Here is a 12,572-nt window from a genome sequence, read left to right on the forward strand (position 1 = left end):
CAGTGTCATACTCTTGAAGCCAAATGAGGTGGTGGAGAGACATTCTGCTTCCATGACTGTTTTGCACTACACTACTTTCCTTCCAGGGCCAATCTATTTCCCCGTAGTTCAAACAAACTTTGCCAGGAGAGAGAAGCAATTATGAAGTGTGAGTCAGAAGTCATATGCCAGTACAGCAGGTATTCAATTTCCTTGCTTCACTGTCTGGTAGATTAAGGAGACATTTGATGTTCCAGAGGGCCTTGGCAGAAGACTCCTACTGAGAACTACAGCCTTCAACTGTGATTTCCAGTTGTGAAAATTAAATACATTTGGAGACAGCTTGGAGAAGGTAATCCCTCTGCTTACCATTCCTTCGCTTTCTTTTCAGACAGGTTTAGCATAACTTTGAGAATAATACTGTTTCTCTCAGAGCATTTGAAGAAAGTTGATTTGATATGCTGTTCCCACTGCGTTATCTCTGGTGCTAGCTGCCAACTGACATCCATCAGGTGATCAGCAGTACCTTGCTGTCTCCCATAGAGGCCTCCTGGCTCACCTCTCATACTGAAATCTCAGTTCAGCAGAAATGGCAGCCTTCCATCTCCTTGTCCTGGAGATGTGAGTTGGCAGATCCCAGAAGACACAGGAGAGTTGTAAGCAGTGAACCACTGCCTCTTAGAAATGCTGTTAAAAGGCAGCCACTGCTGGTTTGCATTTTAGGCAGAAGTTGGCTTCCTGCTCCAGCTCTTATTCCCATCCCCTATGCACTGCTAGAACACTATTTACCTCAGACATGGGAAATTGGGAACACTGTTCATTTGAAGGAAAAGACACTCATCATTTCTAGCTGAGAGTTTCTGTTTGCATGTATTAACCACTGATCATTTTCCTAGCTAATTCTCACAGTAAATACAGGCTAAGAACAGACCACACCCTCAGAGGCATAATCAGAATTCAAAGCAAGAAGCATAATCAGAATTCAAAGCAACTTGTTTTCTTTTCCTGACTTTATGAATTTCTGCAGAGGATTATGATTGTCCAAATGCACTTCAACTACCAGCTTAAGAATGGTATTCTACTTACATATTCTCTTTTTTTTTCCTCTACATATTATAGACTGAACCAAACAAACCCAAGATTGATAGATTTATGCCTATTTATTGGAGCTGAATGACCCTATCAGAAGACTTTACTACAGAGATGTTCACATATGAAGGCTGAGTCTAAAATCATAAAAGAATGTTAAACACTGGAGGGATTCTGAAGTCAGTGGATATTATAGAAATATAAAGATGATGTTCTGGCATGAAAAATCAGTCTTTCAGAGTCACCATAAAAAGATGATCTGTCAGTATTTTCTCTCTCAGTTCTAACAGAGGGATAGAGATGGTTTTGGTTGATGTGAGGTTTTGATCACCATCCAGAGCTGGATGCTTTCTAGTCAGAAGAGTTGTCAGAATACCTTACTAGTTCATGGACAGAAAGATGGACATTTTTGTAATTGGGAGGTCTACACCTTACTGTGCAGGCTGTCCTAAGTACAGCTAACAAAGAATCATGGAATCACATAATCAGAGCCTGGGTTGGAAGGGACCTTAATCATCATGTACTTCCAACACTTCCACATGCACAGGGACACCTTTCACTAGATCAGATTGCTCAGAGGCCCATCTGACCCGACCTTAAACATTTCCAGGGATGTGGCATCCACTACTTCACTGGGCAACGTCTTCCAGTGTTTCAGCACCCTCACAGTAAGAAATGTTTTCCCTAATATCTAACCAAAACCTACTCCTTTTCAGTTTAAAGCCATTTCCCCTTATCCTGTCATGCTCTTGTAAATAATCTCTCTCAATCTTGCCTGTAGGCTCCCTTCAGGTATTTGAGAGCTGCAATTAGCTCTCTCAAAGCTTTCTCTTTTCCAGGCTGAAGAAACCTAACTCTCTCAGCCTTTCCTCACAACAGAGATGCTCCATCCCTCTTATCAGCTTGGTATCCCTCCTCTGGACTTGCTCCAACAGGTTGATGTCCTTCCTGTGTTGGAGACCCCAGAGTTGAATGCAGCATTCCCATGGGGTCTCACCAGAGCAGAGTAGAGGGGTAGAATCACCTCCCTCGGTCTGTTGACCACACTGCTTTTGATGCAGCCGAGGGTACAAATGGCTTTCTGGGCTGGAAATGCACATTTCTGGCTTATGTCCAGCCTCATTCCCCAGCATCCCGAAGTCCCTCTCAGCAGGGCTGCTCTCAGGCTCTGCATCCCCCATCTTCACCTGCGTATTGACTTCAGGGATTGCCCCGACCCATGCGCAGTACCTTTCACTTGGTCTTATGAAACCTCATTAGATTCCCATGGTCCCACTTCTCAAGCTTGTACAGGTCCCTCTGGATGGCATTCCATCCTTCAGGTGAGGCAACCACGTCACTCAGCTTGATGTCATCTGCAAATTTGCTGAGGGTGCATTCTATCCCTGCATTGATGTCATTAATGAAGATATTAAATAACCTTGGTCATACAGATCCCTGAGGGATACCAGGGATTGTTGTTGATATCCATTGGGACTCTGAGCTGTTGTTCACTGCCCTTTGGATGTGACTGTCCAATCACTTTCTTAACAACTCATTCATCGAATCCTTCTCTTTTGAATTTAGAGAAAAGGATGCTGTGGGAGACTGTGACAAAGGCTCTGTAACTCTGTAACTCTTCCCTTGTCCACTGATGTAATCACAACATCAAGGCCACTATGTTGATCGAGAAGGACTTGCCCTTGGTGAAGCCATGCTGGCAGTGCACAGGATAGCAGAAAACAAACTAATCTTATTCCACATCCAAAGAGCAAGTAAGACAAATTAATACAACTAAGTGAAGACACTTTTATATTTTCCAGAGGAGGATCAATCTTATCCTCTCTTCCTACTGACAGTATGGCTGAGTGGCATAGAAACTGATCTCAGAGTACAGGAGGAAAAAAATATTTAAAAATATAATTTTTATTTTCCAACCCTCCCCATGTAGGGATCTACTCATGCAGTTCTCTCCTGCACCTCTCTTCACATAATATGATGATATCTTTCAAAAAAAAATTTGTGTGACAGAGTTTGAATTGCAAGTTCCTGTTTTATTCTACATCTACTAAACTTAAACTTTACATCAGAAAAACAGTCTAAAACCTAAATCTTCCACAACACTTTATGTCTTTAAGGCTCTTAAAAATAATAATAGGAACCCATGAAACACCCTGTGTGTGTCCTTTCCTCTATATATGAACATGCCTCTATAAATACCATTTACCAAAAGTTAAGATTACTTTCTAAAAGCTGATGACAGAAAGTATTCAATTTCAGATGGACATCTTTTATGGCCAATGAAGCAAAATTAAAATAAGTTTCTGTGCTTTATGATGCAGTAGGGCAAGGGAACTATGTATTTATTAGAGCTTCAAGATACCAAGTGTGGTGTTGGGAAGCAAATTTTTGTACTCATTAGTATATATATTAATTATAACCATTATGATATATCATCCATTATAAGGCAATACCATGTGACAGTTTAAAAAGTGAGAAGCCAGAATCAGGGCTGAGACTGTACTTACATTCTTTACTAACTTAGCAAAAAATTAAAATTAAAAAAAAAAAAAAAAAAAGTAATATTTAGCACAAAATTAAAAAAAACCTTCAAACCCAAACCAAAGAAAAACAAAACAACAGCTTTTTCTGAATTTTCTTTCCTATAGCTAATCAACTCTTGTGAATAATATTCATTATAGTAAGATATATATTACAGCCTGACTAGACTCCAACACAAAATTTACTTGAATTCCAATGCATTAATATAATGCATCAATCTTCTAAAGACCCAACAAAATACAATGACTTGATTTTTTTTTTTTTCTAAAAAGGGAAGATGCTTATATTTCTTATCAGTTGACCCTACTGTCACAGACAGAGTGCTGATCAGTAGACTTAACCCATTCACTAGAAATTTTCTGTTAAATACTGGGAAGAGAACATTTCTTCCCAGAGATACAAACAACATAGGTTAAACATAATAACTGGGAGTAAAAAATGACCAGAGTGTACACAGGTCCTGTCGTTAGTACTCAAAACAGTACCTCTGTTTGCCTCCTGTACCACTGCATGACAAACATTGCACAGCAGCAGCCAAAGGAATGATGTTCAGTAATTCTATAACAGCATGTCTTATTTCTCAAAGACTACCCTTTCAAGAGTACAACATCAATAAAGATTTGCAGTTCCTCATAGTACAACATCAAACCAAGATCAAGTTTGATATGAGAAAACCGGTCTAGGTCACAGAACAATTGTCACTATTATGGTAGAGTTTCAGAAAGTATCATGATCTTAAATCTATGTCTTTTTTATGAACGACTAATTTAGAGGTGGCTTGGGGAACCGCTGCAACATTATGTTTCTGAAAACCATTCCACTGAAAACAGACCAGATGCAGTCGGAAAGCTTCAGGGATCACATGGACTATGCAATGTGGCTGGCTGGATTTACCACCCAAGAATCACCTACAGGAGGATGGCAGGGTTTCAACAGGCACTGCTGCAGCCCTGAGGCAGTACTAGCAGCCTAGGGTTGCTCTCAATGCACATAAGTAACTTGTTAATTAAAAGCTGTTTTCATGGGTAATCTCTATGCAAATTTTCTATATATGGTTTCAGGAAGAAAAAAGATAATTCCCAAGTAGATATGGAGAGATTTAAAAAGAATACTAGATTAAAATAAAATTATAATTAGAGCATTTAATAGTAATATTTTATGTGAAACTTTCAAGACCCACTTGCATATCAGATATAAAACATGATTTAACCCTGACCTTTTCAAAAACAAAAGATATGGGTATGGAAGCAGAATATTTGACACAATGCAATGAAAGTGGATTAGTTTCTCATAAACATTCCAACAAGGTAGCAATACCTGTGGATGAATTACTTTCTGTTGATTTAGGAAATAATTTAATTAAATAGATGATTTTCAAACTACTTAAAAAATCTTTAAAATTATTACATGGTAAAGTTTAAATATATTTCTTTCTTAGGATTTCTATTATTAAGCTTGTTTTTCATATTTCAATGGAATAATAATCTCTTATTCCAAAACATGACATTTCAACCAGTTTCCCAGAAAATGCATTTCTATTTGAAAAAAAAAAATCAAAGTAAAAAGAAAAATCCTTTAAAAAAGTACAAATTGCCAATCAGACAAGTACTGGATGAAACAAACAAACAAACAAAAACAACAACCAAAAAACAACCCCCCAAAAAAACAACAAAAAAACCAAACCAAAACAAAAAAATCACAAACACCTCTATTCACTATCTTTGTTATTACAGGATTTGTTTTGCTGAGCTTTAGAAATTAAAATATTAGTACAAGCATTGGCACAAAGTCAGTGCCCTCCGAAGACTTCTCAGCTCAGAAACAAGATGAAATCAAAATCACTGTGATGAAATTGCAGTGAGGAAATAAAGAAAAAAAACTCTACTGATAACAATAGAGGTTGCTATTCATTTTTGGGTTTAGTTCAAATAACTTCTTGAAAAAGATTTCTCTTCAGTACTGTTAATCACTTTAACTACTCCTCCAATCATTTTTCTGTATATAAGAATTGTTCCTGCCATCAAAATAAACTGTTAATTAATTGGGCAGTGAACAAGTCACAACCCTGTATCTCTTTTAGTAGCTGAACAGCAAAGTGATATGATTGCAACTGTGTGTGCCTAATGCTTCATCAATCACACCCAGCAACAAGTGTCCTCATAAAGTGGAAAGGATGCACAAGTGGATTAGGAAAGACTGATAAGAAAATCACTGCTCTGTATCTTGTCCTGCAACTTCATAGCATTGGAGATGTATCTGAGCCATTTGGCTGAGGAAGCTCTATTCTGCTGCACACAGATCAGCAGTGCAAGTCCTGTCTGCACTTATCTTTCCTGGATAATGTGATCTGTGCTTTCTAAGCAAGTTGCATTGAATTTTCCTGTTTTTTTTTTTTTCTAATCACTGTTTTTATTTTTCGGTGACCTAGGAATTGTTTGGAAATGAAAGAGAAATGTGACCTCATTACCCTCTGACTATCTTTCAGACTCACTGGGTTTTCAGACAAACAGTGGAGGCATGTCTTGCAAACCAGAACAGAGAGACATAAGTGCACTGTGTGGATGCTTCTGAGACATACGGTTTCCACCAAGTCACTCTTTTCCTCGTGGCTATGAGTGGAGCATGGCACAGGACCCTGCCTCCACATAGAGCAGCATCTCAGCCTGTACAGTCCGTCCTGCTTGTCAAGCCGTGCACCACTTCCAAGCCATAGTTTCCCCAGATGCAGCCAAATCTTGAAGTAATACAAAGCCCTTCTGCACCATGTCAGTGTTTGTGTGAAGCTGAGATAAGGGAAAGGGGATTAAAGTTGCCTGTTCCAAGACCAATCTTTCTCCTCCTGCAGGAGAAGGCTCAAGAAAAACTTGAGGACACAGCAACCTACTGCCTCTTTAGAGTCCCATGCACCAATATGTTAATTCAGGCTTTAGAGAATCAGTATCTTCATGAAAAGCTCACACTCTCACAAATTAATCAGGCATTTGAATGGGCTGCCCAGGGAGGTGATGGATTCTCTGTCACTGGAGGTATTTAAGAAGAGACTGGATGTTGCACTTAGTGATATGGTCTAGTAACTGTGGTGGAATTGGGTCAAGGGTTGGACTCAGAGGTCCTTTCCAACCCATCTGATTCTATGATTCTATGAAATGACATTCACTATCAGTTCCACCAAGATGGATAAAGCCTGGCTAGAGACTGGACCCAGTCACAGTACAATGACATGCCAAGGATATCTGAGCTGCTGCCACCCTTGCCAAACCCCGACATCATGTAATTGACAGCTGGCTCCTTTCAGAACTTCATGATTTGGTATGTTTTGCTAGCACTAGATTTGTTTTCTTTATTGAAACAAAGAACGATGGAAGGAACAATGCAAAAATAAATGTCAGTGGAGAGAAAAATAGGATAGACAAAGATAAGGACATTTTTTTCCCTCAATTATATGACTATTATGGATACAGTATTCTGTTGTCAATCACTGGTTACAAATTCATGTTTGGGAAAAATAAAAAGCACATACAAAAGTAAAATATTTGGAAATATTTTTCCTTCTGACCCCTTTTCCTCCAAATTACTGCCTGTTTCACTCAGAAAATCTACTTCTGGCCTTCCTAGGCTTTGTAAAAACTGCTGATGCTTCCCTTTCACCACAATTGTCTTACCTCTTTCTAGACAAAATGCTTCTTGGCCACAGACAGTTGAATTATGGAGGAACTAGTCAAGTCTGCGCTTGCCAAAACTACTATGATGATTAATCCCTCTGACTGTCTTAGTTGCTTCATAATTATAGTATTAAAGCTACAGGCACTTGGCAGTTATTTTTAGCAATTTTTTTTTTTTATATATATTATGATTTAGACACAAATACCATAGTGACAATTTTTCAAAGGCAATAGCTTGCCACTAAGAAATTGCATATATTGATTCTCTGACACAAAACATTTTGAATCTTAGACTCTTAGCACAAGAGAATCAAAAACCTGATGTTTTCATTGTTCTGAAAAAATGGTTTCATCTTACCAAGACTGTTGCATGTACCCAGCAGATTTCAATTCAGTCAGGAGATTGAAAATGTCCAATTACCTTAAGAAAAACTGTTTTCCAAGTATATAATAATATAATTTCTACAAAGGCTATACCATTATGCCATAAAAAGGAATAGTATAAAATATGTTTTCATGAACATTATTTTTTAAATTTTAAATCTACTTCCATTTTTGAGACATAAAATTTAGAAAAGTTTAGAAAGTAACTCATCCCACAAATGAAACCATTAAAAAATATCATCAGATCATATTATAGATGAAAACACGTAACTGATGTTAAATTAGTAACATATTAAACCCCCAGTTCCTGATTGTTCAAAGTTAAATCAAAATGTTCTTAAATTTAAAAGAAGTCAAATTAACATGTATATATATTTTCAGCATCAATGCATTTCAAGCTTGTTGTGTGGGTATTTCCAGCTTGATTTCAGTTCCATAGTTCAAAACATGATCTATTCCCAAGACAGTTCTCTTATAATAAGTATTTTGACCAGAGTACCAACACACAAATCTTTCTTTTTCTATTTTTTTTTTTTTGCCTTTCAATGAGAAAATTTACTTTGAGAATAAAAAAATTTGACATACTATCAAAATCTTTCCTTTCTAGTTGTATTGCGTCTGACTGAGATGGTGTTCATTTCCCTATAGTTGTCCTCAAAGTGCTGTGATTTGCATTGGCAGCTAGAAGGGTGTTGATAACACACCGGTGTTTTGGCTACTGCTGAGCACAGCACCAGCATTGTAACATTCCTTCCTCAGTGGAGGGCAAGATCTTGGGAGGGAACACAAGTAGGCCAGATGACCCAAACTGACCAAAGGGATATTCCATACCACATGACATCAGCTCAGATATAAAAGCTAAGGCCAGGAGCAGGAAGGTAGGCATTCATTGTCTCCAATGTCTGCCTGCTGAGGAACTCTTACACGTGCTGAAGCCCTGCTGCTCGGGAGTGGCCGACCATCACTGCTCATGGGAAGTAGAGAATAAACTGTGTTATCTTCCACTTCGCTTTTGCATGCACAAGCTTTTGATTTGCTTCTGTTTTAGTAAACTGCCTTATCCCAACCCATGAGTTGTTTTCTATCTTTCTCTCTCCTTTGTCCAGCTGGGAAGGGGAGTGATAGAGTGGCTGGGTGGGCACCTGGCGTCCAGCCAAAGTCAACCCACCACACCAGTATATTACATATTCATTTAGTTTTCAAATTATGTATCTGATGCTGCAAGTGCTTGTTTCTCAGCACTTCTCTTTGCCCTAGACCTCACAATTGGAGATGACATACTCCTAGAAACATCAATGAGGTTCATAATTACATGTATTCTATTCTTTTGATACTCCACTAAAGCTGAAGCATATTACAAAACAATGCATTTGTCTTCAACCAAAATTTTGCAGAAATGATCCTGCTTGTCTCTAAAAAAAGACTTATCTAAACCAGTTGCTGTCTTCCATAAGCGCCTGGGACAACTACAGTGCAGCAAGTGGGCAGAGTCAAAGGCAAAAAACAGTGCTATTATCCTTAACAGATTTGCAGCTAGTGGCAGGATACTGACTTCAGACCTTTGCTCAGACCAATTACTAGATGGGAATTTTAGTGTAAACCAAAAGGTAGAAGATTATGTTATTAAATCCATACAGACTGATCATGACACTGTTATGACCATTTATGTAATTAAAAAATTAGTCTTCAAACATCCCAGATCTCATTAAACCTTTAGATTGTGAAATTTGGTCTCATGTAATTTGGATTTACCATACCTCACTAGACTGTTTGCAGCATCAGGATCTTGTGCCATTACTGTGCCAACAGGAGTCCCAATCTTTGCGTTTTCATAAACTTCCATGACATAGGAAGGCATGGTGAAGAGCGGAGGTTCATCCACGTCGCCGACAATGATCTTCAGCATTGTTACATCTTTGAATGGTCCCAAGTGCGAAAAGCGGAAATCAACATGAGTATTTGCGCCTTCTATATTAAGAGTATATGATTTCTTTTTTTCATAGTTGAGAGGCTGTCAGCGGAAAAAAACCAAAGATTTATCAGTGCCATTCTGTTTTTCAGTTTATTCTGCTAGCAGGTTAACCACATCTTTTCTGCTTAACTTAAACAACATTTTTTTTGTGTTACTGGAAGGGGACAATATCCTTTGATATTTTCACAGCCACTGCCACACCTTCTAAGTAGAATGATTTACATGAAGCAGGATGGATTTGGTTTTTCTTTGCAACAGAATATTGGACAAGGTACCAGTTTTAGAAATAATTCAAGATTCAGAATGAGCCTCAGATTCTTCTTCCACGATAATGCAACATTTCTGGATTTTATCACCTTTTGATTTTAATCAGTAAATTCTGAATCCAGAAAAAAAGATTGATATATCCTGAATTAAATTAACTTTGTATCTTTAATTAAAAACTTTACTAGAGAGTAACTAAATTTCTTTTGGCCATCTCTTAAATCCTCAGCTGAAAAAAGCAACTCCTTGCAGGAAAACACTCAGTTACTATGAGAGACATTAATTTTTATGACCAGTTGACACATCCAGTGGAAAGACAGGCTATGGATGTAGTCCATCTGGACTTCAGTAAAGCCTTTGGTATTGTCTCCCACAGCATTTTCCTGGAGAAGCTGGTAGCCCATGACTTAAAAAGGTTCACTCTTTGATAGGTTAAAAACTGGTTGGATGACCAGGACCACAGAGTGGTAGTAAATGGTGCTACATCCTCTTGGTGGCTGGTCACTAGTGGGGTTCTCCAAGGTTCAGTATTGGGGCCAGTCTTGTTTAGTATCTATGTCAATGATTTGGACAATGGGACTGAGTGCACCCTCAGTCAGTTCACAGATGAGGCTAAGTTAGGCGGGAGTATTGACCTGCTGGGTGATGGGAAGACTCTGCAGAAGGATCTGGACATGCTCTCAAGTTGCATCAGGAGAGGTTCAGGTTGGATATTAGGAAGAATTTCTTTACTGATGTGGTGATTAAGCTTTGGAACGGACTGCCTATAGGAAGTCACCCTCCCTGGAAGTGTTCAAGAAACAACTGGACAGGGGACTTAATGCTACAATTAAGATGGTGTGGTGATGATCAGTCAAAGGTTGGACTGGGTAATCTTGGAAGTCTTTTCCAACCTTAAATAATCTAGGATTCTATGACTGTGTAAGAATAGCCTAAACATGAACGTGTGGGCTTTTCAAATCAGAAAAATGCACCTCTATATTCTACACCATTTTCTTTTCAATTCATCTCCAGTTACAAGAGAGACAAAATTTCAGCCAGTCCTACCACGTACTGCTGTACTGCACATTCCATTATGAACAGAATGGAAGTCTGCAGCAGGGGATATGCTTTCTGCAGAGCCTAATGTGCACTAAAACTCTCTAGAAGGCACATCCCTAGCTGTACCATACACCAGGAACACGTTTGTTGTTTTACCATTGCCCTGTATTTAAATCATTGTATTCCTATGATGAATCCTACCTCTCTACTAGGAGAGAAGAAGCTGGGAATCTGATTTTTATGTCACACAGCATGGATACTTGCTTTCTTAGGAATCCCATTTCTAGCTTGCTATTTACACATGTGAAAATATTATCTCCAGTATCTATTTTTCACATTATTATGAACTAATTTTACTGACTTGATTTATTTATTTTAACCCTACATCAACATGCTAATGCACTGTCTTATTCAAGATATAAGATCGACATGACACACCTGACTCCCAACTCTCCCAGTTAGTAGGGGACTAAAAAGGATATTTAACTTAAAAGTACAGATGTAATGAAGCTCATTAGCAGATATAGAGCTATTCAAGGTTTTTACTAAAAGTCATATTTACAGAAACACAATTATTTTGTGTTGGTTTCTTCAGTTTATTTAAAGGGACAGGTAGGTTAATCTTTTTTATTATACTTTGCAAAGCAGATAGTTTGTACAGGTATATATTATACCCCCAGGTTTCCAACAGTTTCAAAACATAAGCATAACATTAAAAGAAATTGCATATACATTGAATCTTTTTTTATTTTTCTTTTTTAGAATCACAATTTTTATGACATTATGGTATGGCAGAATTCCAGTACTACCAGTATAATTCTGATCATTCTGTGTGGATCTGACAGCCTGTCTGAAAAAAAGTCAGTACAAGCATCAAAGCCTTCATCCATACCAGGCTAAACTGGTATTTCCTATCACCCAAAAGAGTGGAGAAGTAGTATTTTAGGCAGGAAAAATTAGGAACTCAATGTATGACTTGTTAGTGTCAGTGTGTATTTTGTAGATAAAATCTACAATAAATTTGACTGATGATGTGTAAGAAAAATAGTTAGGATTTATATGTGCTTTATATATTTCTTTGATTTCTTCTCTGTGTACTGAAGCACAGTTAATTCATTCTCTTACCTCTGATAGTATGAGACTCTTTTGACCCTTACATTCTCTGTCTCCCTTTTCTGAATGTAAAAATAAAAATTTTAATGGCATAGAAATTAACCACAGCATGGTAAACCTACTACTATAAGAAAAAAGAGCTAAGTATGCTAGTTGATTAAATCAATTCATGAAGAAATAGAAGTTTAGTAAATTCTAACTCAGATGTACATTAATGTATGATGTATTTTTCTTATGAGTAGGGAAATATTAAATAGTAATTTGTATTGCTCCACAACATATATATTCTAAGATTAAACAAGTTCACAATAGGATTGCAACTTGTAACTATGATGTCTTTTTGGAAAATTAAGTTTATAATGACAATGACTGGATGAATTTGTATAGGAAGATTATTTTCTCTCAGAAAACACATGCAGAATGACGCTCTTGTAATAACACAAAGTCTTGTTTTCTTCTTTTATGTAGTTATTCAGTCAGACAATACTTTTTTCCCTTCTTTTTTCCAAGAATACAGGAATAATCCA

General features: G+C 37.6%; 1 protein-coding gene across 11 annotated transcripts in view; it reads right to left on the reverse strand.

Annotated features, from left to right (window-relative positions):
* The window catches only part of CDH18 (cadherin 18), a 502,361-nt gene that overhangs the window by 50,637 nt on the left and 439,152 nt on the right, over positions 1 to 12,572 (reverse strand). For all 11 annotated transcript variants that reach the window (XM_050330958.1, XM_050330968.1, XM_050331011.1 and 8 more), the window contains one exon: positions 9,413 to 9,666. In XM_050330958.1, the coding sequence (XP_050186915.1) occupies positions 9,413 to 9,666 (254 nt within the window). The remainder of the gene's footprint in view (positions 1 to 9,412; positions 9,667 to 12,572) is intronic.

Source organism: Myiozetetes cayanensis, unplaced genomic scaffold (genome assembly GCF_022539395.1).
Source record: "Myiozetetes cayanensis isolate MyiCay16 unplaced genomic scaffold, myiCay2020 scf1, whole genome shotgun sequence".
Lineage (NCBI taxonomy): Eukaryota > Metazoa > Chordata > Aves > Passeriformes > Tyrannidae > Myiozetetes > Myiozetetes cayanensis.